This window comes from Malaya genurostris, chromosome 1, assembly GCF_030247185.1.
Source record: "Malaya genurostris strain Urasoe2022 chromosome 1, Malgen_1.1, whole genome shotgun sequence".
NCBI classification, from domain to species: Eukaryota; Metazoa; Arthropoda; class Insecta; order Diptera; family Culicidae; genus Malaya; species Malaya genurostris.
This window is the reverse complement of record NC_080570.1, coordinates 37,826,699-37,854,512: the sequence shown is the minus strand read 5'-3', so window position 1 is coordinate 37,854,512 and position 27,814 is coordinate 37,826,699. Positions and strand designations below refer to the sequence as shown.

The following is a 27,814-nucleotide window of genomic DNA, read 5'->3' as shown; positions in this document are numbered from 1 at the left end:
AGGCGACGGCCGCATAGAGCGCTTGTTTAGCTGCTCAGTCACTGTCAAACGTTGTCCGTGGCAACAAGATCTTTTCGGCTGCGGTTTCCGTTCGCGGAGTTTCTTCTCACCGAAATTTGCTTTGATGAGTTCATATCAATAACCATATCAAGTGGCAGGTGTGTGTGAGTGTGCGTGTTTTTTTTCTTGTTCAGTGTTGTTGCAATTTGGTGATCGCTTTTATTGACTTTTGGAACTAGTCAAGTGTGACAAATCGCGGCGGTTCTCAGCCAATGATGCGCGTACGACTCGCAACAATTGAACTAACGACCGTGAATAATTCCGAAGGGTCGGCCAAAGTTTTGGCATTCCGAAGATGCGCAGATCCGTTCCCCACAGACAAACAGACAGACAGCAGCGTGCAAAAATTGTTTACATAACCTATTTTTTCTCGACAAAAAAAGCCTTCCTGTAACTGTTATTTGCAGTTTAATTAATTAAGCCGACTAAGGCTTATGAATATTTTAATTAACGAGGATCCAATGGAAATAATTTAATTTCGGAGAAAGAGAGAGAGAGAGAGAGCGTTGTTAATCCAACGTGTGAAAATGACAGAGGTTTTTTTTTCTTCCTGTTTGTGTTCGCCAACCATGGCTACAAAAAAAAAATAAACCATACGGATAAGTGATTAAATACCGCGGTCCACAACACCCGGAATTGTTGTACAACTTGGCTGTTTCCTTCCTTGGCGGCAGTCCCGACCCGCGGATGTGTGGATGCCCGTTTACACAGCTGGCCCCAAATACCGATCGGTATTGCGCGCACAAATATTTATTCATCACGGCATACATTAAAATGACATTATCAGTTCCGAAACATTTGCATTTTCAAATTGGACCGCGCGGGATGAGGACGAGGTGTATTCAACAGCGGGTGATGACTTGATGGGGTGGGAAGGTGGTGTCATTTACCGAATCCGCTGACGACGCTGTTGAATCGAATCATGGCATGCTATTACAGTTATCACAGAGAACCGACTCTGACAGGTGGAGGGAGAAAAGTTTCGTTTCCATTAATATGTCTTCATTTTGAAACAGCTTGTGTCCAAAAGAAAGACAGATCGTGCAACAAGCAACAAGCAGCAGTTGAATGCATTGATTTCAGGACCATCAAACAAGCGCTGAAACTGGTTTATTATGCAGAAATAACAAACACCGGCAAAAGAGAGTTTTGTTCTGCAAATAATATATGCATTGATTAGTATTCGAAACCACCGGGAATGCTGCGTTCCGTTGAACCGAAACAGAACTCTGCTTTGCATCATAAATACTGCATTTGCATAACGGATTGTTCTGGAATGGCAATTCTTCTTTTTACGCTGCTTCTATGGGCTATTAGAGTAGAGGTCGAGACAGAAGGAACTGGCTACATTGCCCACTTGAACACGTCAATTCTTAGCTAGAAATATACTTGTCCTGATCATCAGTAGAGTATTGATAAAATGACCCAAATCATAGCTTAAAAGCTAAACTGGCTCCTGCGACCCGTTCCTCAGACGGATTTGGAGATTTCCGACAGAACGAGTTCATGTTTTTTTTCTTTTGAACATTAGCAAATATTACGTTCGAAAATATAGGTTGGATTTTGGTGAAATTCTTTAATTCGAACGAGAATCAGTTCCGGTCGAAGCTTGTCTCTGCTAATTGATCTCATTTCTTAAATCTTCGCTCTGGGTTTCACTACCTATATCACTTCCTTTTTATCGCAATCAATCGTCGAGTAGAACCGTTTTTTTTACCTTGTCTAGTGTCACGGGTATCAGGTTCCATTTCACCTGTCTGGTGTAATTCTGGTTTTTATCTTCCGTCTTCTCTGTTCTGTCTTCAGTCTTATGTTTTCTGGTATCTGTATTCTTCTGGTGTCTGTTTTCTGCTGAACGCCTTTTCCCTTCCTGTTTGGTCTTCTGATTTCTGTCTCCTTATTTCATTTTTTTAGTCTTGTCTGTTTTATTTTGAGTCTTGTATTTTCTGGGCTCAAGAATCAATTCTGTCTTTTGGCTTCAGCCTTCTGCTTCAAGTCTTTAAGTCTTCCGTCTTCAGGTCTTCAATAAAGACTGTCCCAGAAAGTATGGACGCACTTTGATTTCGTTGTAAATAATTCACAAGTGTTAGATATTCAAATTTTATTCGATATACTGATAATATTAGACTGCAACAACAGAATGTTATTCTCAACTTTTGCTACTTAGCCATTGTTGACTAGCTGGCGCACCTTCTTGCGAACGTTCCTCATTAAATTCCGTACAGACTTCTTGGCGACAAGTTTTGACACTTTTTTCCAATCTTTTTTCGAACTGTTAAATGGTTTCGGCTGCCGAGACATGTTTCCTAAGATTTGCCTTCGTTAATGCCCAAAATTCCTCAATTGGTCGAAGTTGTGGGCAATTTGGTGGATTCATGTCTTTTGGGAAGAAGACGAAGTGACATTTTTGGTAGTATACCATTCTACCGTCGATTTCGAGTAGTGGCAAGAAGCAAGATCTGTCGAAGTCGTTTTTGTAAACATTCCTCGATGTATATTTCGCTGTTCATTGACGCAGTGGTGATGAAGGGTTTCGAAATCTTACCACAGCTACAAATTGCTTGCCAGACCATAGCTTTCTTGCCAAATTTTTCGACTTCAATCGATGTCTCGCACCGTATAATATTGTGGTCCCGACAAGGATTTGTAATCGAGTTTCACGTAGGTTTCGTCGTCCATGATTATGCAGTTCAAATTTCCAGCAAGAATCGTATTGTACAGCTTTCGAACCCTCGGCCTGATCGATGCTTCTTGTTTCGGACTACGTTTTGGTTGTTTCTGCTTCTTATAGGTTCGAAGATTCAAACGTTCTTTAGCACGAAGAACATTTAGCATTAGCATTAGCATTAGAGACCGCCCGTGTGTTGCTACTCCGTTATTGATCTGGACCAATTGAGATTGCAAAATGATTTTTTGCAGTAACATGTTAGGGAATAACACATTATTTCACACTGTGCAAACTGTATTGAACCATGCATGCTGATCAATACCGACGCCGGCCACGTCCGAATGCAGATCTACTTAGGAGGGAAAGGATTGTTAGTTCGATGCATGTTGCTACTAAGAACCGAGGAATCCTCTGCATTCTCACATGCATCACAGGAGAGGATACTTTGTTAGTAAATGTTTTAATAATGTTATCATGTGTTTATTGCTCTGGGTAGCCGGCTACCAAGAATGTTTTAAAGTATTATCGTTTTATGTGTTACTTTGTGCTGGCAATATAATGCACGAAACAGTCAATCTCCGAAATTGACAAAACTCCGGACAGCCGGCTGTCGAGTATGCAGTCACTCGTTTATGCATCTACCTTTCGCGTTTTTTTAGTCATGCAAAAAAAACACATGCGGATTGATAAAAAAAGGTATCATCTCACTGCAAGGTGGATTAAGCACGTTTTTATAAATGAAATTACGTGATACAAAATAAACGAGCGAATAGGATTTAGACAAAAAAGTTGATTCATTGCATTGAAATATTCTAAACAGTTATTATAAAATCATTTTAAATCACCAAACAAAGGTCAACAGATTTCACACGCGTCTTGATTCTTTATTATTTCCGCTTTATTATTTTAATTATTTATTAAAATTATTAATTGGTTATATTAGTTGATCTGGGCAGCCGGCTACCGAGAAAAATATTAATTTACTGTTTGAAATATTAATATCAAGTGTTTTTACTATGTATTCAATATACCGATATATGTTATCTCTGTTATTAACTTTGTAATATAAACGGATTTGCGCAATGGTTTATTTTTATCATTCATTTTATAATCCTGAAAGACAATCAATAACATGGAAGAAGAAATCATTCCTAATAAAACTTTTCTCCGAAGCTAGACGGAAATTGATAGGTTGAATAAAGAGATGATTTGGTAAAATAGAGTAATCAGAAGTAAAACATTGAAAATATCTGATAACTGAAAGGAAAAAGAAACTCCTGCAATTGTCGCCTTTTACGACATGGAAGCAGGAACCCAGTGGATCTATTCTTGGTTCATTTTTTTCCGCCGGATTCCACACGGCATCTAGGCTGGTACTGTCCGGAGAGAGCTAATAGGTACTATCAATCTCCTAGTGGACCCCAGCCCCTCGTTCTTTAGCACGAAGAACATTTGACTTCGAAATGCCCACTTTTTTGGCCACATCCCGAACTGAAACCTCCTTCTTTTGCTCGAACGCCTTCAGTATACGTTTATCCAACTGAGGGTTAGCAGGACCTTTTTCTAGACCCGTTTTCGGTTTATCCTCAAGGGTGTTACCCTCACCGAACTTCCTGATTGCATTTCGCACGGTTTTTTCACTTACTCCTTCCCTTTTTGCTATCCATTTGTACACAATTTGTCGACGTTGTTCTGCTGAAAGTCCACGCATTTCGAAACAAACTAATGAAAACGAATAAACAACTGCACAAGTGATTAGAGAAGAGTGTAAACAACAGGACGCAGCCATAAAATTGACAGACTCTGAACCATTGCGAAATGGCAGCGGTTTTTGGTTGCGTCCATACTTTCTGGGACAGTCTTTATTTAGGTCTATTCAGGTGTTCTGGTATTCAGTCTTTCGTGGTCTTCAGGGTCTTCAAGGTCTCTGTCAAGGTGTTCAGAGTCTGCTTAGTCTTCACGCTTGTGGTAAATTTCATCCATTTTTTACTTTTATTTTTAAATTGATGTTTACATTACTACAACACTCTTCAGGGTTTTCAGACTATTAGGGATTTTTCATGATCTTGAGGGTTTTCAGGCTGTTTAGGTTTTTCACGGAGTCTTCAGGCTTTTCAGTGTATTCAGGTTTTTCAAGCGCTTCAGAATTTTCTTGGTTTTCCGGATTTTCAAGGTCTTCTGAGTCTCGAAATCTTCATGTTCCTCAGGGTTTTCAGGGTTATCAAGTATATGCAGGTCTGCAAACTTTCCAAAATTTTCAGAGTTTACAGAGTATTTAAAGTTTTTCAAGACCTTCAGAATGTTCAGGGTCTTCAAGAATTTCAAGGTCTTCAGGGTTTTCAGAGTCCTTAGAGTTTTCAGAGACTTTAGGGTTTTCTGGGTCGTCAAGGATTTCGGGGTCTTTTGGGTATTCAGAATCTATAGAGTTTTCGAGATCTTTAGACAGATAGTTTCGAGGTTTTCTTGATCTTCAGACTTTCAAGTGTTCGCGGTTTTCAGAATCTACAGGGTTTAAAGTGACTTTCGGGTGCTCATGGTTTTCAAAATCTCCAGAAGTTTCGGGGTCTTCAGTGACAGAAGGTTTTAAAGATCGTCATGGTCTTCAGGATTTTCAGTGGCTTTTGACTCTTCATGGTTTTCAGAGTCTTAAGGGTCTTCAGGGTTTTCAAGGTCTTTGAGGTTTTCTGGATCTATTGGATTTTCCCGAATCATCAGGGTTTCGAGGGTCTTCAATGCTTTTAGGCTTTTCAGGGTCACCAGAGTTTTCGTGATCTTGCAGCAGCAAGTTTTTCAGGGCTTCATGGTTTTCGCGGTCTTTAGGGCCGGGTTTTTGCATATTCGGCAGGATTTTCTGGGTTTCCAGGGTCCACAGGGTCTTAAGGGTTTTAGGGTCTTCAAAGCTTTTAGGGATTTCAAAGCCTCCTGGGTTTTCAGGGTCTTTTGAGTTTTCGTGATCTTTAGACAGATAGTTCCCAGGTCTTCTTGATCCTCAGGCTTTCAAGTCTTCGCGGAATTCAGAATCTACAGGGTTTTCAGTGACTTTCAGGTGCTCATGGTTTTCAAAATCTCCAGAAGTTTCAGAATCTTCAGAGTTTTCAGGATCCATAGCGTCTTCAGTGATTTCATGGTCTTCAGGATTTCCATGGTCTTAAGACAGAAGGTTTTAAAGATCGTCATGGTCTTCAGGATTTTCAGTGTCTTGGCTCTTCATGATTTTCAGAGTCTTAAGGGTCTTCAGGGTTTTCAAGGTCTTTTGGATTTTCCCGAATCTTCGAAGGTTTCGAAGGTCTTCAATTCTTTTAGGCTTTTCAGGGCCATCAGAGTTTTCGTGATCTTGAAGCAGAAAGTTTTTTAGGGCTTCATGGATTTCGCGGTCTTTAGGGCCAGCTTTTTGCATAATCGGCAGGATTTTCTGGGTTTCCAGGGTCCTTAGGGTCTTAAGGGATTTCAGGATTTTCATGGTCTTAAGACAGAAGTTTTTAAAGATCGTCATGGCCTTCAGGATTTTCAGTGTCTTGGCTCTTCATGGTTTTTAGAGTCCTAAGGGCCTTCAGGGTTTTCAAGGTCTTTAAGGTTTTCTAGGTCTCTTGGATTTTCCCAAATCTTCAGGGTTTCGAGGGTCTTCCATGCTTTTAGGATTTTCAGGGTCATCCGAATTTTCGTGATCTTGAAGTAGAAAGTTTTTCAGGGCTTCATGGTTTTCGCGGTCTGATTTTCTGGGTTTCCAGGGTCCTTAGCGTCTTCAAGGCTTTTAGGGATTCCAAAGCCTTCTGGGTTTTCAGGGTCTTTTGAGTTTTCATGATCTTTAGACAGATAATTCCGAGGTCTTCTTGATCCTCAGGCTTTCAAGTCTTCACGGTTTTCAGAATCTACAGGGTTTTCAGTGACTTTCGGTGCTCATGGTTTTCAAAATCTCCAGAAATTTCGGGGTCTTCATCAGAGTTTTCAGGATCCATAGGGTCTTCAGTGATTTCATGGTCTTCAGGATTTTCATGGTCTTAAGACAGAAGGTTTTAAAGATCGTCATGGTGATTTTCAGTGTCTTGGCTCTTCATGGTTTTCAGAGTCTTAAGGGTCTTCAGGGTTTTCTGGGTCTTTTGGATTTTCCGGAATCTTCAGGGTTTCGAGGGTCTTCCATGCTTTTAGGCTTTTCAGGGTCATCAAAGTTTTCGTGATCTTGCAGCAGAAAGTTTTTCAGGGCTTCATGGTTTTCGCGGTCTTCAGGGCCAGGTTTTTGTATAATCGGCGGGAATTTCCTGATTTCCAGAGTCCTTGGGGTCTTAAAGGTTTCAGGGTCTTCAAGGCTTTTAGGGATTTCAAAGCCTTCGGGGATTTCAGGGTCTTTTGAGCCTCAGAATTGGCAGAGTGTTCACGGTTGTCAAGGTGTTAAAGGTTTCCAGGGTCTTAATGGTTTTAAGACTTTTCAGGGTCACCGGGTTTTCATGATTTTGAGACAGATGGTCTAGAAGTCTAGAGTCTTCTGAGTTTCCATTTTTTCAGAATTTTCAGAGATTTCAGAGTCTTTCTGACTTTCATGGTTTTCAGGGTCTTCAGGATTCTTGTGGTTGTCAAAGTCTGCAAGGTCTTCAGGGGTTTCAGGTTCTCAAAATTTTCAAGATTTTCAGTGCTTACATAGTCTTCAAAGTTTTCCAAGATCTTCAATGTATTCGGAATATTAAGGGTCTTTAGGGCTTTCAAGGTCTTCAGAGTCTTCAGACTTTTGAGTCTTCAAAGTTTTCTAATTTTCACGGTTTTCAGTCTTTCGGGTGTTCATGGACTCTGAACTTCAGGGTTTCCAGATTCATCAGGGGTTTCGGTCTTTTTAGGGTTTTTAGAGTCAACCGGATGTATAAGATCGTCATGGTTTTCAGGATTTTCAAGGTGTTTTGGCTCTTCATGGTTTTCAAAGTCTTAAAGGCCTTTAAGGTATTTAGGGTTTTCGGGGTCTAAGATTTTCAGAGTCTTAGGGTTTTCAGGGTCGTCTAGAATTTCTGGGTTTTCAGAGTTATTAGGCTTGAAAGGGTCATCAGAGTTTTCGTGATCTCAAGACAGAAGGTTCTCGAAATCTTCTTGGTTTCCAGGCTTTTAGGAGTGAAACTGCTAAGCGATGTAAAATGAAGTGATGTGTGTGATGTATGTGATCAAAATTTTTCTAACTTTTTATCCTTTTTAGGATCCAAAATTCGCTTCCAAAAAACCCGTTTGACGATAATTAGTTCTCTTGGAAGAATCTAATAATAACATAATCAAACAGGAAGTGCTGTTTTTATAGTTCAAGCCTTGTTAACTGTGGCAAGGTATTGCTTTCCTTAAAACTGTTACGCGAATTTGCATCACAAATTAGTCCTTTTCAGGACCAACGAATCGATGCGCAATAAGAGGAATGGGGAATTTAAATCGTTTTCTCATATTTGAAAGAGCATGAACTTTAGATATCCGACGAATCCGGTTCAAAATAAACTATATAATCAACTTTGGGCAAATTTTTAAATTTCATCCATTAGATTGTCGTATTGACTGAGCATGAATGGTTTTATCGATTTTCATTTCATCCGATTTTGAAAGCAACCTCTCCACTTTTGAAAAAAAATCCAGGTTGTTTTAGACACTGTCAGGAAGGTTAACAATACTGAATTAGTTGCTAATTAGTTACGAAAATTTTGAATTTGCTGCTCAATTTGTTTATTACTTTGCTAGAATTAAAAGAAGTCTCACGAAGCCCCACTTTTAAATAAGCCTTAAAACAAATCGAAACCCGATAGATAATTTGTTGCAATTTAGTTGCTAATTAGTTACGGTACTTTTGAATTTATTGTTCCGTTTTGTGTTGAGTACTTCGCTGATTTCCTTTGCAGTTAACGAACCAATCCTCCTGAACTCGTGAAGACAGTCGTCGTTAGCCACCATTAGGAATCCGTGTATTATTGTCTGTTGCTGGTTTAGACATTCCAATTGAATGTTTTTAGGTGTTTTTCATGCATTCATTTTTGACTTCTGGCAAAATAAAGCAATGGGGCATGAATTTGTCCGTAGAAGTTGACTTCTTTCACTAGAGAGTAACCAGCTACGATTTGATTAGCATACATACAGAGCGTATTTTGAGTCAAAGATTATTGGGCAGGGCAGCTTTGAAAATAAGGTTTTTGAAATTTTTCCATCCATTCTAGTATTATTTAGCTTTGTCTGTCTTTATATATTTTCTATCAGATTACACGACGTATTGTGACGATATATGGATTGGGTCATTGTCTTCCCGCAGAGATTCGCTAAACATCTGATTGTTCGCTCCGTAATAGTCTCCCCAGATGCCAGACCATTTTGGGAATTGGCCCCACCCGGACTAACTAAAACCCCACGCAGCTGCTGAATAAAAACCCGATCGCTTTGCGAATGTCAATCTCGCTTCCAAAAACGTATTGGAAACAACGCCCTCATAAAGCGCAGTTTAGAAACGTGCGACGAAAAAAAACAAAGAAAAATAATCATTGACCGACCGTTAAAAAACTTAACGAAGACCGACCGACCGACCGAACCTTGAACAGACTTCCTTGAATGGCGAATTGAAAAAATCAATCCAAGCAACCCAAACCGCAGACCAGCATCGTCTTCTTCAGCCTCGTGTTGTTTTTTTTTTAATTTCCTTTATTTTGTTTGCTTCTCCTGAACAATAAAGCCCGAACAACGAACGCGCAAATGAAACCAAGTGACTGATTGAAAGAACACAAGCTTCGATAATCGGTTGGTGCTTAGTGGCATTCCTCATTCTCCCCAAAATAAGAAAAAAAACCTATAAAACCAGTGAAACACGAGAACGAAAACCAGGCGCATTGCCAGGCGAAACAATCAAGTGACAGCAGCAGCAGCCAGCCGAGTGTTGCCAATAACGACACAACCGACAACGCCGACTGTGTGTTCCAGCAATAATCCGCACTCCAGTTATGGCAACGACGCAGGGCCCAACGACGACGGTGGTGACAGGCGGAGTAGCAGCCGCCCCCGCCATAATGACATCAAGGCTTGCACAGATGCAGGTAAGCAATGAATTTCATCGTCCCCCACCCCCACGCGGCCCACGGTTGCCGGACCACGGTGGTGGTAATTTAAATGTGTACTGTCAATTTGCAAGAGTATGCGCTAAATCATTCTGGTGTAAACAGTTTCTTCGAAGCAACGAGACTCGGTTCTGCCAAGAATCTCATTCCGAACTGTCAAAGGTACGCTACGCAACTATGACAATCAATAACCCGGTCGTTACCGGACAAGGCCGCCGGTCGAGAAAGTAGGTATCCGAAAGCTCCAACAGAAGAGATGATGACAAAAAAAAGTGAGTCATACCGAAACGTTAGTCTGTGGGGGGAGGGAAACGAAACGAAAAAGTAGGAAGCAATGAAATCGCGCGAGGCACAGACACTGCAAAAATAAAACCGGCCGCTCTCGTGTGGCACGCGTTGTCGCCGTCAATGATTTATGGACCAGGGTGGCAAAAATGGCTAACGGGAAGATTGTGTCATCGCTGGGGTTTTTTTTTCGCTTTCTCTCTGTACTTCCTCTGTAAAAGAAGGCCTTAAAGGGTATGCGATTAGTTTGCAGGGCAAGGTTGCTGTGATGAGTGCGTGATCCAATGGAAATGACAGTCCCATTTGAATAACTCTTCTTTGCAGCAAGATAGGAATATCTGATTTGGAAGGCGATTTGATAATATCGATTTTATAGACAATACCTTTTGAATGCGTTTTTTCTCGAAAACACGTCTTAAAAGTCCGTGTTCATCATCGTCATTCAAAAACTACTTCCGCAACTTTGTAAACCGTTTCGAGCACTTTGCAATTTAAATTTGACTCAGTTCTGAAACCTTTTCTGAACAATTTTGAAGCAATACTGAAGGAATGTTTCAACAGTTTCTATTTTACAATTCGAAATATTTCCAAGACATCATTGACACTAACCTTTAAACAATTTGAAGGTATTTTAGACAACGTTGAAGCAGTTTTAAGACTATACCTTATGATCAAAAAAGAACCGGAATTTTCATTTTAAAATTCCCGCGCTTGTCCACTCGGTAAACTTTTATTCTCTCAACGTTGGCAACACTTCTATACACATTATGTCAAATTTTGACGCATATCGTACGATTAGTTTTTGTTTGGCGTCTATACAAAGAAGTTGAAAAATTTTCGTGTGGCGATTTTTATAATGGATGAAAATTTAGAACAACGTGCGTGCATCAAATTTTGTGTTGCAAATGGATTTAAGTGTTCCGAAACGTTGAAAATGTTAGAAAAGGCCTTTGGTGAATCGTGTCTAGGAAAAACACAGGCATACGAGTGGTATAAACGCTTCAAAGGTGGTCGCGTACAAGCTTGGATCATGATGAGATCCCTGGCCGCCCAACAACATCTGTTACTGAAGAAAACATTGAATCGGCGAAGCAAATCGTGTTGCAAAATCGTTCTGTACCGATTAGAGAGATTGCTGTGTTGTTGGGCATCGCTTATGGATCAGACGAACACATTTTAACTGATGTTTTGGGTTTGAAACGCGTCGCTTCTCGGCTGGCGCCAAAAAAGCTGAATTTCATTCAAAAACAGCGTCGTGTTGATGTTGGTTGTGTCGCAGGTTTTGGCCATAAACTCAACCAATATCATCAACCAAGCACCGTACTCTCCAAATATGGCCCCGTGTGACTTTTTCCTCTTCCCCAGACTTAAATTGCCATTGCGGAGAACGCGCTTTGAGACCATAGAAACCATAAAAGAGAATTCGCTGCGTGAACTAAAGGCCATACCTTCGGCGGCTCATAAAACTTGTATGGAAAGCCGCAGGAGGAGAGTACTTTGAAGGCGATAATATAGAAATTTATTAAAAATAGAAATTTTGCGTTTTTTAATAAAATTCCGGTTCTTTTTTTTATCATAAGGTATTAAGACAGTTAAAACTCAAAATAATAAATAGTTCTAACAATTATGTTTCGCAGCACTTTCAATTCATCGAAATCCAACGTCTCCAATTCATTAGAAAGTATTGCATTGAACGCTTACAAATAACAAAAATTTAACGCAAGTAACGCTTCGTAACACTTACAATTTACAACAAAGTAACATATGTAACACTTCGTAACGCTTGGAACTAACAAAAATGTAACTCATGTAACGCTTCGTAACACCTATAATTTACATAAATGTAACGCTTAGAACTTACAAAAATTTAACACATGTAACGCTTCGTAACACCTATAACTTACATTACTGTAACGCATGTAACGCTTCGTAACGCTCATGGATAACAAAAATTGGAGGGTTGTATTCAAGACACGACCGAGCACAATAACATTAAAAATGAAACGTTTCTAGGGTCTTCATAATAAATACAAAAAATAAAGATGATAATGGTGATGATACACTAAACTTCACTACACTTCAAAGTAACTTGAAAGCTCAATTTTAGATACAACAATCTAAAGATTTAGACCTGAACAAATGAAACTATTTTATTTTATGATGATAATTTTCGAGAAACGTATAAACTTATTAATTTGATTTGATTTATATCGTTCATTTACCCAAAGTTTTAACCTAATAATGGTCGTTCACTGGATGGACTTATTTATATTATAAACAATTAATCGATCCAAAAGATTGTTGTACCAGTAATCTCAGTAATGGTGTAATCTTATTAATCCTTCAAAATCGTCGATAATCTTCGGAAAGTGTCGGTAAATAATATGGCAACAATACGAGGAAGAAAACATGTGAAACAGACCGCATAAAATATTTACATTGATTTTCGCTTTGGCACATTAGGAATATACGGAATGGATACGCAACAAAATTCAGAAATTTTGTTCATATTGTAACTTAATGTTATTAACACATGAATGAACATTGTCATAGTTACAACGCGTGTAGCCATCAGACGCTTATTGTTTTGAAGCAAATAATAATTAAACTGAAACTGGCGGTTAACCAAATTCTACGAGGGCTCCTCTTCAAACGACACATGTAAAATCGCAGGTAAACTTACCTCGAGTTTATCTTTGATACTATATGATATTGCATCTAATTGTACTGTATATGTGGACCTGTGGAACTCATTTATACTACCAAACCGAGAAGGCCCCTTTAGATAAGTTTCAGAATTTAATTTTGAATCTTTTGAAGCGTTTAATTCCTGGTGGGACAACAACTTGTTCAGTCACATTGTCACGTTTTGTTCGTATGGGAATGGAGAATTAAGTATGCAAACCGATTCGTTGACAAGTTAAAACAATTTTAAGCTTACAATATTGAAGCTTTGGAATCATTTAAATTAAGAAAATCCATTAACAAATGATCGAGGAGCAAGCGCTGCAAATTAGATCCGAAAAATCTATCGCCGATAATTCTAAATTGGCCTGATAGTTACCAGAGAACCAAAATAAAATACTCAATTCAAACCAATTTTTCAATGGTATGCAATTGAAATATTCAAATGACGTTATCTCATAAGTTTAAGTTAAATGTTTCCGAATCGATTAGTTGTTGAATTAAATAAATCCATCAACAAATGACTGAGTTATAGGCGTTCAAAATTATGACAGAAAAATGTTACGCGATTAGCTTTGCATGTTTTAAATTGACACCTTGCCTCGGGAAGCGAAGTGTAAAGCATTTTAATGGCAAAATCGACCAAAAATTTGCTAAATACATGGGATATTTCAAAAGAATCGGTAACCTGATTCGGTTCTTCAATAGCTAGATGATATATAAGATACTCAAGCGAACACGGTGTTGCACAGACAACAGGAAACTTCACTAACACAAAATGCAAAAGCGACAATCTAGCAAGTGAACGCATATACAATCCAGTCATCAGCTCACTGGACGAGCTACTTGTTTCATTCACAGTCAAACATCAACTAGGCAAAGAAATATTGTGCAGCCTATATTTATAGATTTCTCTTCATACTACGCATAACGATGCAGTGTTTTTTATGCATGACGCAAAGCCTCCTATGCCGAACAAGAAGTTGACGTCATTTTGTACAACGGGGATTGGTGGATGAAAACATAGGTCGATTTCAACCATTTTTTCAATAGTATGCTATTGAAATACTGAAACGACGTCGTCATACATGTTTAAGTTAAAAGTTTCCGAATCGATTGGTTGTTAAATTATAACAATCCATCAACAAATGACCGAGTTATTAACGTTCAAAATTATGACACAAAAAGGTTACGCTACTATTTTTGAAACTTTTAATTGACACCCGGCCCCATATAGTGAAGAGTAAGGCATTTTTAATGCCAAAACTTCACGCATGTAACGCTAAATAACACTTATATATTACTGAAAACTAACACATGTGATGCTTCGTAACGCTTATAATTTACTAAAAAGTAACACATGTAACGCTTCGTAGCGCTTAGAATCTCCAAAAAATGTAACGCATGTAACGCTTCGTAACACATATAACTTACATTACAGTAACGCATGTAACGCTTCGTAACGCTCATGAATAACAAAAATTTCACGCATGTAACGCTTCATAACACACAGTTCGGCTGAAAAGTTCGTATCGTTTAAAAGAAACACATTTTTTTGCCAAAATTCGTTTTTATTATTCAACATAATTGCCATCAGAGGCGATACAGCGATTATAGCGATCTTCCAACTTTTCGATACCATTTTTGTAGTACGATTCGTCCTTTGCCTCAAAATAGGCCTCAGTTTCAGCGATTACCTCTTCATTGCTTCGAAATTTTTTACCAGCGAGCATTCTCGTGAGGTCTTAGAACAGGAAAAAGTCACTGGGGGCCAAATCTGGAGAATACGGTGGATGAGGGAGCAATTCGAAGCCCAATTCGTTCAATTTCAGCATGGTTTTCATCGACTAGTGACACGGTGCATTGTCTTGATGAAACAAGACTTTTTTTTCTTCAAATGAGGCCGTTTTTTTTTAAATTTCGTCCTTCAAACGCTCTAATAACGCTATATAATAGTCACTGTTGATGGTTTTTCCCTTTTCAAGGTAGTCGATGAAAATTATACCATGCGAATCCCAAAATACAGACGCCATTAACTTACCGGCCGATTGTTGAGTCTTTCCACGCTTTGGGTTCGGTTCATCGCGTGCAGTCCACTCAGCTGACTGTCGATTGGACTCCGGAGTGAAGTGATGGAGCCATGTTTCGTCCATTGTTATATATCGACGAAAAAAATCGGTTTTATTTCGATATAACAGCTCCAAACACTGCTCAGAATCATCAATTCGTTGTTGTTTTTGATCGGTTGCGAGCTCACGCGGCACCCATTTTGCACAAAGCTTTCTCATATCCAAATATTCGTGAATAATATGTCCAACACGTTCCTTTGATATCTTTATGGTGTCAGCTATCTCGATCAACTTCACTTTACGGTCATTGAAAATCATTTTGTGGATTTTTTTCACGTTTTCATCGGTAACAGCCTCTTTTGGATGTCCACTGCGTTCATCGTCTTCGGTGCTCATATGACCAGTACGAAATTTTGCAAACCACTTACGAATTGTTGCTTCGCCCGGTGCAGAGTCTGGATAACACTCTTCAAGCCATTTTTTGGTATCAGCGGCACTTTTTTTCATCAAAAAGTAGTGTTTCATCAACACACGAAATTCCTTTTTTTCCATTTTTTTCACAATAGCAAAAGTAGCTTCACTCAAAATGCAATATCTCACAAACTAATAATCAGACAGCTGTCAAATTTATACACGTATCTTTTGAAGGTTGGTACTAACTGAAAATGGTATGGATTTAATTCTAGTGGTGCCCTCTCATAGAAATGAAACGAACTTTTCAGCCGATCTGTTATTAGTACTTATTATGATCCGACTGCCGGTTCCGGAGTGACGGGTATAAAATGCACAAAAAAATTAAAATTGATGCACTGGATTTTCCCAGAAACCAATTTACTATGCCCTCATTTTTCAGGTGGATCATGTGGACCATTTGAGAGCTGAACCAATCCTCGAACCGATGCCATTAATTTTTTTCTAATCACGAGAACTCGGGTTCTTACACTTTCAACGTCGTTCAGAGAAATTCCGAAAATGTTTACTCAAAAATGAGACTTGGAGCCACACAACCTAAGCTCAGCGCTTAAATTATCAAATTAAAGTTTTGTAAGAGAATCCATTATCTTCATTATAGATTTTTTTTTTCGTCCATTATAGTCAACCTGCGACAGAAAGGAACATAAGCTGAGTTTCTGTTTTCTTTTATGATGCCAAAAGAGAACTTTTCGTTCGAAAGAAATTTTTCTTTCTTCATTAGATAGATCCGGACTCGATGCGTTCAACAGTGCGCGGTAACAAAAAAGCTGTTGAATGAGATCAAAACTAACATTTTCGTTGTAGTTTTATAACCACATAGATCAACTGGTTGAAAGTTTTCAGGAGAACAGAAAAAAAACCGTTAGAAAAGCTACGTAATTATGCCACACTGGGTCGTGGAATGTCATCGTTGATCTCGGCACGGATTAACCACGACGCATCGATGCCATGCAGTGATGCCATCCAGAACGGTTTTTGCTGTTTATTTTCAAATCTATAGCATTTGAGTAGACTTTTTCCCTTTAGGTCTAGTTTCGAATAACACTTTCGAACAGGTTGACATCATCACTGTGTGTGGGGACGTGTTTTGCGAGGAAAGACTCTTTGCCGAGGTGTAATTTATTGCGTGTCCTGTAAGAGCAAGAACATGTCCAAAGGCCAGGTTTCATGGATCGCATGAGTCCGGGGTCAGTAGCGAGCGAGTGAGCGATTGTCGATTTCGGGGTTCGCTTTCGCGAGCGTAGGATTTGCTGTCACACAGAATCGTAGTAGTCCGTAGGGTGGAACTTTAGCTTGCTGCTATGGCAAAAAAAATACGGCCACTGGCACTGACATGGAGGAGGTAGGGGGTTTCGTTTCTAGCTCGAAATGCGGAGGAAGAGTGTTTTTGTTGTTGTTTTCAATCGACTCTTGCAAGTTTCTGGTTGACGGGTGCCGATGGAGAGAAGCCTGCGGGGGGGGAAGAGGTCCAACTCAAAGAGCAGCAGAGCACTCGAGAAAGAGACACACGAACGTTCGCTGATGGAAAGCAAACGCTTCTGGATGTTGTGCGATTGTTGCTCTACACTTGACCTGAATATCTTAGGAAGAAAGAGAGAGAGAGAGATAGGGGGTATAAGTTTGCAATGTAAGGTGCGCTGCAGTTAGCGAATGGTTGGAAGGGGGACTCAAATCAAAACCATATTGAGCGGCATCAGATTCGATTGGAGTGACGGCAGCGCGTGGCAACCAAACGGTTTACTCTCATCTTGCCACAGCCAACTGAGCTTTGCTTCTACCACCGTCGAGAAGTGCTTTCACACTCCGTTCGCTGCACTATTTTTGGTACGGAATTGAGTCAAAGCAACAGTCGCCGCGCCTGCTGAGATCGGATTGTTTGACGAGTGATTTGCATGCTTCGTTCGTTCATCAATTGGCTAATTGTTATTGCCTATCGGCTAAGTGACTAATTCCGGTAGATTAACAATCGTGCAGTGCCGGTGTTAGTCCGACTATTTATAGTTTGATTGATTTACGTCGTAGTTGAAAGTAGACGGGGCTCAACGTTTGTGAAATGTGGACGGTCTTTCTCCAGCATTTTGAACAATTTCTAATTGATTCTAAATGTACTTTATTTTGTCCAATAAACGTTTTTCAATAGCCCCTCCTTAAAAGTGCTTGCATGACCTTCACCTCACGACGGTCTACCGATTTGGCATTCGGTCAGAATAGATCTATTTTCTCATTAAACTTTATGATCCATCCATTTATGGATGCATCGCGAAAAGTCGATGACGGGTTGGAAACGCCGCTCCATTCGGCTTGTTATTGCCGTTTTGTTCAGACGGAGAAGAAATCCAACGCACATAGCACAAAAAAAACTTTTTTTTATTGTGAATTTTAAATCGTATTTTTTTTAAATAAGCACTACATCCTCATGATTGATTCATTCTATCGTCTGTATTCATGATATTGCAGTATTCATTGAGGAATCAATAGAATCAGGCACCCAATAGAAACGTATTGGATAGGGAGAATAGAAATGCCAAATTTAGCTACTATTAACAATTGGTGGACGAAGGGTGGTTTTTCCGAAGTTACGCGGTTTTGTCGTGAATACGCCTTACTTTACTATGGGGTGTCTTTTCAAAATTAGCCATACGGAAGAATGGGCAAAACCTAATCGTGCATATCTCGACTTGTTTTAATGACAGAAACATAATTCTTTCACTATTTCATCAAAAATATGATCAGGAATTTACGATAATATTTTGAACAGTGTGAGATGACCACAAACAATTCAAAAATTAAATTTTCTGAAAATTTTAAAACAACGCGAAAAACTCTTTACTTTTGCTTGGGTTTTTCGCGCAAGGACGACGATTTTGAGGTAGTCAGGCACATATCTTCAACTGATAGCGTATAAAAGGGGAACCGTGGTCGAAATTCGATCATGTCTTCTTGTGCGTTGGATGGAAGCAGACGTCGTGGGAATGATTTAATCAACCAGTTGCTTCGGAGAATTCACCTTCTGCGTGGTTAAAAACCTTAAACGCTCAGGTCGCAACTCTTATTTGGACTTCAATCGTCAGGTGGAGCAGTCGTCAATAATGAGAGCAGACCTTTTGCGTGGTATAAAGCCTCAAACGCTTAGGTCCTGCTTTCATTTGGACTTCAATCGTCGGAATCAACAGTCGTCAATGCTCTCATTTGGACTTCGGTCGTCAGGTGGAGCAGTCGCTGGTAATAAGAACAGACCTTTAGCGTTGTACAAAACCTCAAACCAGTTTCCCTTCGAAGATCGATTGGTTGATGGTCGTTTGCATTGGAGCAAAATACAACGGAAAATGGACAACAATGTGGAACATTCTGCAAAATCAGTCCTTCTAATGGCTCTAAATGCTACCTAAAGAACTATAAAGATTGCTTCTTTGTAAATCGAAAATAAAATTAACAGTGTATTGCAAATCTAAGATAATTTGATCAGTTTTTTGCAAATTTCACAGTTCTAATTTCGCAACAGTGTTTAAAATCGTTTATATCCAATCAGTGTTTTATATCTTAGAAAATTATACAATTTGGTTCTTTTGGGATGCCAGAAATTAATCCCGTACAGCATTTTTATAGTATCTTTTACTAAAATATTGAAATCCGAAATGAAATAATCGACATCAAAATTCTCTAAGGTGCCATTTAGAACCAAAGAATTATGCGAAATTTTACTTCACTATACTGTATACGGCCCATTTTTCAACCAGTTGTAGTTTGTAGTAAACTTTCTGCAGATTTGCTATCAAAACTGCATAGCACCGTCTCAGAAGTCATTCATTTCGAACTTGGCTGTCGTTGTCATTGTGTTATTTTATTATTATTTATTATTTTATCATAAGGAACTATACTGGTTATTTCGACATCAGTTTTCGATATATTGTAGAAAAATTACATTTTTATGAATTTCACTGATTATATTGAAGAAAATCCTAGTTTCTGTGAAACGCTCGCACTTTGGACTTGACATTCTTCATTAAATTCTGCACAGTTACTTCTGTGACTTTCCTGGTGGAAGATGTCCAGTTTTTCTTTTAACTCCTGCATGTTTTGGGCAGAGATGTCTATCTCCTCTGTGTGACGAAGAGCAAGCAAAATTTCTCCCCTCGCACTTACAACTTCAACGAGAGCTCTTCTCTTTCATATTTATACACCACTGTTGTATAGAGTGTGCACACATCATGAGTGCGTTTGTTTATTTCCTTTTACCTCTTCCACTGAATCGCACCAAAGTGCTAGAGCATTAGCTAATAAATTCTCCGAGGTGGATGCAGATACTTTCACAGAGGTGTACACGCCGGTGAGCACTCTGGTGTATGGTTTTCGTAGATGAAGCGTGGATACGCAAAATCAGCAAAATAAAACAATTTATCGTAAAATTTTCGGTTTTCCTTGCAAATTTTTCATAGCAAGGCCAGATCTACTCTCTATTAATTGAAGTTCACAGAAGTGTTCGCTCATCATCACGCGCCAGTGGTCACTTGGGTGTATTTAGACGAGAGCGCGTGTGAGCGATTCATGCGAAGAGAATGTGTTTCACTCGCGTCAGCTGCTTTAACCACAAGCACACACTCAAATGCTGTCTATTCGACACTGAGAAGAAGTGCGCTTTCCTCTTTGTGCGGTGCTTCGTTTTTTTCATCCTCGGTGTGGCAAAAATCTGACTCTAGCGTTTATCACTCTGGTGAAATGCCATCTCTGGTTTTGGGACACGGTACCTTCCTTCCGAAAGTGCCACTTGACGATTGCCCAATACCTTTCAATTGGCCGAAGATTCGTGCAGTTCGGTGGGTTGATGTCCTTTTCCACGAATCGTACATTATTTTTTGACAACCACCGGAGTTGGCGTAGTGGGCTGATGCCAAATCCGGCAGGAAAAGAGGAGGAGCCTTATGCTTTCTGTACAGTGGCAGCATTCTCTTCTTCAAACATTCTTCCTCGTACACCTTGGCGTTAATTGTGCCCTTCGTGAAGAAAATCGACGACCGCAAACCACAGGTACAAATTGCTTGCCAGACCAACACCTTCTGCCCAAACCTTTCCATCGCCACCGTGGTGTCAGCGTCGTCCAGGTCCTGGTACACCGATTTCGTATAATATTGCGGTCCGGGCAGCGCTCGAGACTCTTCCTTGGCGTAGGTTTCGTCGTCGATCAGGATGCATCCGTGTTTATTCTGTAGAATCCGATTATACAGTTTCGTGCTCTTGTTTTGACCTGAGCTTGCTGTACCAGGGACTTTTTCGGCACCTTCTATTTCTTGTACGTTTTCAGGGAGTTCCTAACTTTGATCCGTTGAATCATCCCGATGCTGGTGTTGAACTGCTTGGCCAAATCCCGTGTCGACGCCGATGGGTTTTTCCTGATGTACTCAACCACTTCTAAGTCCCGGCCGGGCTGACTGGGACCCGTTTTCCTATCGGATCAGGACAAAACCTTCATGGAAAGGGTCTTACCGAACTTCTCGATAATATTTTTGACACTGGTGTGGTGCACTTTCACCCGTTTTGCAATTTCGTTGTACGTGGCACCACTTTCTGAGCACCAAGTGTGCAGAATTTTCTTTCGCGTTTCCGGATCAATTCGACTCATCATTGAAATGATAAACCCAGTTGTGATAAGCACAACTTATGTGATATATCAGATGTAATAGTCCATTGTAAGTGAAAACTAAAGATTGAGAAATGGATATTCGCTTGTGTTCTTCATTGCAACGAAAAAACGATATATTTCTGGATGGGATTTTTCATCCAACTTATTTCGTGTCATGATACAAAAAAAGAATTCGACCCTATGTACATCGAGCAAATTTGTCAATAACTTGATCAATAAAACCGCTTCGAAGTTGCAACTGAGACAGCAATTTGTTTTCAACTGCCATAAGCATGAGCCACTGAAGCCTCTCCTGAAGGTATGCATACAAGTTCTCACAGAGCCAAACGAGACAAAGAACAACAAATCTCCGAGCTGATCTGAGTAATTCCTTCTCTACTTGAATCTGTGCAGTAACTCATGTGCACGGAAAAGACACTAACACAGCGACAAAAGATACTTCCAATATTCAAAGGATGTATATGAAATGTGTGCAAATACACGCAATTTTAGTGCTCAAGACAAAGTGCTCGAGTTCAGAGCGCCACGTATTGGTCACGGCAATGCGATATGAAGAGATCGTTTGGCTGTCATTGACTAGCAAGCGCAAGTAGCTTAGACTGAATTTGTGCAACAGCACAATCTGTTAACAAAATCGCTCTTTACTTTATATTGGTACCATCACAGGATTACCGAACAGAGAATCTAAAAAATAATTTAATGCGGCTGGGGATGCAGTCGAATCCTTTAATTTGACCGGTTGTGCAGTGCACGAGGTGCACATGAGGACGATACGCCAATGGATAAACCGTACCGAAACCAATCGATTGCGCAGCTGTTATTGACATGTAAACAAACATGTCACCGCAAAACACGCTAGAAAAAAATTAAGCCATTTCTGAGTAATAACTGTTTGAATGTTGCTAACTACTTATCGACACACTCCTTAAGACATTCGGCATCAAAAACAAATTTTCGATTTTGGAAATCTCAAAGTCCTAAGGTCGATTTTTTCAAAAAAAAATTTTTTCGGGATCTGAACCAGATCTGAACGTTTCATGCATTTTCAAGATATTTGGCATCAACAAATTTTTTTCTTTAGTTTTGAGGTTTTTTACGCGGATTTCCGAAATTAAGCAGCTGTTTTTACGCAGATTTTTTTTTGCGCGGTATGTTTCCTTCGCGTAAAAAGAGATCTCAGTGTACTAATATCCATTGCGATGGCTTACATTGCTCTCAGACTCATACACTGCGATCTTTTTTACTCGTTTTTGTCATGCGGTTTTTTTACACGGATTTCCGAATTTACGCGATTTTCTCACGCGAATTTCTGGAGTACTCCGGTTATCTCGTTTTGTATTCTATTTTAACATTTATTCATACCCGCCTTTAACCTACTATTCCCGCGCTATCCCGATTTTTTTTGTTTATATCATGTTTATATCATATATAAGTCATATCTGACACTTTTTCTGAAAAAAAATTATTTTTCTGGATTTCACCAGATCAGGACGTTTTATGCATTTCTAATACATTTGGCAAAATAAAAAGATTTTCTTTAGTCACGCGGCTGTTTTTTCGCAGATTTCCAAAGTTACGCGGTACGTAACTCCGCGTAAAAAAGACTTCAGTGTATTTTAATTAGGATATTTAACTTAGCCAATTATTCCAATAAAAAACTTTGCCGTTTTATTAAAATCCAATTAGGAATTATAGAAGATATGCACTATTCTAGTATTTTTTCTATTTTTCGTTTTCGATTCTTCAGTGCAATGCAGTTCAAATTGTGCCGCTTCTGCCGCCTAGTGGTTCAACTAGAATCACTAGAAGAGAGGAAAAGTTCGAGGCACATTAGAAATGTCGGGGCCGGTCATTTCAAACAAGTTAACATTACACGTATAAACTACAGTTTTTTTTATGCGGGGGATATGCGCACATAAACAAACATATAGCTTCGGAAAATCACATTAAAAAAACGCATAACTCAGAAATTCAACCTACGTTAACACAAATTGTGCTTCTCAAACAGTATTATATGCGGCAACTGAAAGAGAAAATTTGTCGGAAACTTTCAAACACATTCTCAGCTATTGAAATTCGCAAAAGGAATAGCTCGTTTGGCAAGCCATTTGTTACTGTGGTTTGAAGAGCGACCTTTCCATCGTGACCAGAAAACCTTGGTGCCAAAAGTGCATGAAAAATACATCTGCTGCCTTTTTGCAAACAGTACAAACTTTCCGTTCTGTTTTGGCCTAAATTGGCATATTGCCATGGACGAATTTCGCACCAACTCGAACAAATGTCGGCAGTCTCAGATTTGAATGAAACTTTCGGCGTATGAAGGCTTTTCCACAAAAAGCCACTTCGAATGCTTTATTTTTCCAAAATTAATCAGGACTGTTTTTTTTCCATTTTTGTTTTTTGTTTTCGAATAGTTATAGTCGAAAAATCTTGATCTGATTTGATCTCGGATTTTGCAACAGAGCTTCAGGATTGAACTCTAGCATTTTATTCTGGACCTGAATTCCGGTCTGAGCTGAAAGAGGCCTCGATGCAGGCTAGAATGAATGAAGCCTAATTTTTTTTCCTGTTTTACAAATCAAATATTTTAGAAAATTGTAGTTTCAAGTTATTTGTCTCTACTTCATCTCATACCACTGCAAATTCTATCCAAAATTGGTGCTCATATCGCCGATAACGTGGAGAAAAAAATATGTTCATACGTTCAGTAAAACAAGTGTTATTTACAATGAAAAACTTATCACTCTTCAGGGGAAAAAAAATCTGCCCATTTTGAACGGAGATATAGATATTTTTGTGTAAGCAACTTTCCCCTTTATTCCAGTAGTAGGCGTTTTATGCACTTGATGATAAAACGTTGTTTCGAAGCAAAGTGAAACACGATTTTTAATACTGTATGCAATTGTTTTCCATCCTTTTTCATGATGTTTCGATTTTAGCACGGTTCGTTTTTGGCAACATAATCGTTCGAACATGAGATATGTATTAGAAAGATGGCAGAATTTTCAAATTCAAAATAATATTCAATGTTTATATTAATTTATACCACTTTCAACAAAAACTGCAAGAAGAACACAACTTTTTACACCCTTAAGGGGGGCGTAGGGTCTAAATGATGAAAAATATCATCATTTTTGAGAATTTTTTTCAGAGTTATCGTGCAACAAAATAAATTTAAATTTTTTGCATGATAAAAAGCATCATTCGAATAACATTTTGTAATTTTTTCGTGAAAAAATATTGAGAAATAAGTTGGTGAAGAGGTATTTTTGAGAACGCTTCTTAAAAATCATGATTTGCGGTGTTCACTGTATCTCAGCGCAGACTGATAAGAAGTCAATTAATCAAAGCAGTATAGATAGAGTAGATGCTTTTCTAGACCCCAACGTTTCTGTTTGATTTTTTTTTTAAATTTTTTGGTGGTAGTTTAAAGTGAAAACTACGATTTTTCACGAAAAAATTCGCCATGTTGTAGCTGTAAAACCTCCCCAAGTAACAAACAACGAAAAGGAAAACTTTGGGGTCTGGTTTTTTATAAGTAGAAAGTGTGTGCAAAATTTGAAAAAAATTGATTCAGTAGTTTTTGAATGACGATGGACACGGACTTTCAAAACCTGCTTTCGAAAAAAACGCGTTCAAAGTTTTTTGTCTATAAAATCAATGGAAACAATTTATTACTCAAGAGAGCCCGTAGGGTCTAACATTTTCACAAAATCATATTTTTGTAATCTTTTATAATGAAACATTTCAAGAGTGTTTTGTCAAGTTTTTAAGTCGATCGAAACAGAAATCTTGGACCTGTGTGCCGAGTTCTTACTTCTTCGCAGTATGATATGAGCAAAGATAAAGGCCCATAACTTGCCGAGTTTTTTTTCCGATAGGCTTGAAAATTTCACAGAATATTCTTGAAATGTTTTACTATGGGAAAATACAAAGAAAATAATTAATGATTTTTCAAAAGTGTTGGACCCTACCCGCCCCCTAAACCATTTGAAAAAGTTCGTCGAGATAAGCAAACTTTTATGGGAAAAAAATTTCATTCATTTTTTTCGGAGATGCCTTAACTGATTTCTACAAACTTACACCCATGTGATCAATCCTATACTCCCATATACGGTTTCTGAATTTCATTTGGATCCGACCTCTTGTTCCGGAACTACAAGTTGATGTATGTAATGGAATTAAAATAATGTCGCTCATTTTACTAGTAGATGGCTGAACCGATTTCCTCCATCTAACATTCCAATAAAAGATCTTGAGGTCCCGTAAAAAACTGCTTATTTATTAATCAGATCCGACTTCCGGTTCAGGAGATACAGGGTGATTAGTGTCAAAATTTCACATACATTTATCGGGTTTATCGGGTTCACATATTTTTAGAGTCTATGACCAAATAACAGGGTGGCAAGTGAATTAGCGATTTCAATTTTCCGGTTTTCCCGGTGCACGAGACCAAAATTCTCGGTATTGTGAACAGGCCCAAATAGTCAATGTTCAGTATTTTTTAACTCATTCAAGCTTTAAGTAGAAATTCCATGTCCAAGAAAACCACGAGAGTTGAGAATTGAAGTATTTTTCGGGTATCTCCTTCAGTAAAGTGGAAAGAAGCTTCAATAGTTCCTGTTCACAAAACTGAAAACGTGCACGAGGTCACCAATTATAGAGGAATTTCTATTTCAAGCTGTTTACTAAAAGTAACTTGTAAGTTATCGTCACTGACCAGCATGGGTTTGTCAAAATGCGGTCTACTACCAAACCAATTTATTGAGCTACGTTTCTTTATTGATTGACAAACTTGAAAAACGACAACAAATCGATGCGGTGTATTTTGATTTTTCAAAAGCATTCGAGCGCATTCCGGTCCGTACGAATCGGATCTGTATTCTCGGATTCATTTCACGTTACTTCGGGTGTACCTCAAGGGAGCCATCTCGGACCACTTTTTTTCGTGTTATTCGTTAACGATCTTCACAGTGAATTGTCGTCATTTCAAGTAATGTATGCTGACAATTAAAAAGAAATTATCGCATCATTACAAGCCTTGTGGATCACTGTGCGCTACAAATGGATATTGACCGAGTCCTGGATTGGTGCGAAAGAAACGGCATGACAGTAAACGTTAAGAAATGTAATTTGATAACTTTCTCACGGTTACAGTCTCCAATTATATTCGAATACTTAATTCCAACGGCTTCAGTTGGACGAGTTTCATCTATTAAAGACTCGGGCATCATTTTCGATTGCAAGTTTCGCTTCATCGAACAGTTTTCATTCGTTACTGCGAAGGCCTATGCAGTTTTGGGACTAATTAAACGAAACAATCAAAACTTCAACCTCGAGACAGTTTACATCGCACTAGTACTCATTATTCTGGAGTATAGAGTTACAATTTGGGCTCCGTATAACAGTGTTCAAATCGATCGAATCGAAAGGGTGTAGAAGTGCTTCGTCCGATTCGCACTTCGAAGACTATCTTGGATAAATCGTCCCCAACTACCTCGTTACGACAATCTCTGTGCTCTCATGCCTTGCTCGCTGCGCTTCTCTTCTTCTTATCTCAGTCGGATTAGATTCAAGAATCATTTTCACTGGGCTGTCGTCTGACATCCGTATGACATGCCCAGCCCATCGTAGACGTCCGATTTTAGCTGTCCGTACGATGGGTGGTTTTCCTAGCAGCTGTTGCAATTTGTGATTCATACGCCGTTTCCACGTTTCGTCTTCCATCCGCACTCCGCCATAGATGGTTCGCAGCATATTTTCTTCGAAAACACTAAGGGCGCGTTGGTCCTCTGCCAATATAGTTCAGGTCTCGTGGCCATAGAGAACATCAACCGGTCTAAGGGTTTTTCCAAAGTCCAAAGTACGCACGATTTCCTGCCAAAATACGTTTCTGAATGTCTCTGCTGGTGTCATTATCGGCGGTCTCCAGTGAGCCGAAATACACGAACTCTACAGTTTCTTCTCTAGAGCCTTTTTCTATCATATATTTTGTTTTCAATGCATTTATAGCCAGTCCGATACGCCTAGCTTCAGCTTTCAGTCCGATGTATGTTTCCATCATCTTCTCAAGGTTAAGTATCGACAGCGAAGCCAAAGAGTTGTACGGACTTTCGGAAAATCGTGCCACTCGTGTCGATCCTCGCTCTTCGAATCACATCTTCCAAAGCACCTATTGAACAAGATACAAAAGAGTCCATCACCCTCTCCGAGATTCAAAGGAACTCGAGAGCATCCCAGATATTCGGACATAGCACATCACTCTGTCCATCGTTGCTTTGACCAATCGCGTCAATTTATCCTGGGAAAACCGGCTGTCCGGAGATTAACGAGTTTAGGAAATAAAGAGTTTCGTGGATCGAGTTTTCGGTGGAAAATACACATTAACATAAAACTTAAACGTATTCTCGGTAGCCGGCTGCCCAGAGCAAAATCACGTGACAATATTACTAGGGCATTAACTTAAAATAAAAACTATTCCTTGCTGTGATACCTGTGGAAATGCATGGGATTTCTCATTTTTCTAGTAGTGACATAACGGTATTGAAAAGCACTAAGTGAAACCACATTCTGCAGGTCCTGATTGCTAATAGAACACTTGGGCGGGCGGGTCTCTAATGCTAATGCGTCGCAACCAAACCAATTATCACGGCTAATTCGTTGAAGACGATACAGCGAAATGCAATTTCCCGCAAACTTATTCTGAAAACGGAAAACACTTACCTTGAGGATCATTTCTATCCACCGAGTCTGAGCCGTCGAAGAAGAAGAAAAAACGCTACGAGAAATTGATTGTTTCTGAACAAGAAAAGATTGCATAATTTATTAACTTTGACAAAGTTTCGTTTGCCACTCGAAAGTCCGCAAAACAAAGATTACTGGC

The 27,814-nt window shown here is 39.2% G+C and overlaps 1 protein-coding gene across 3 annotated transcripts in view; it reads left to right on the top strand.

Moving 5' to 3' along the window:
• The window catches only part of LOC131437556 (uncharacterized), a 105,147-nt gene continuing 77,333 nt past the window's right edge, over window positions 1-27,814 (top strand). The window contains exons 1-2 of one of the 3 annotated variants that reach the window (XM_058607000.1): window positions 1-158; window positions 9,402-9,759. In XM_058607000.1, the coding sequence (XP_058462983.1) occupies window positions 9,667-9,759 (93 nt within the window). In that variant the 5' untranslated portion in view covers window positions 1-158; window positions 9,402-9,666. Of the gene's footprint in view, window positions 171-9,401; window positions 9,760-27,814 lie in introns of all 3 variants that reach the window. The other 2 variants (XM_058606989.1, XM_058607011.1) reach the window with 2 other exon arrangements.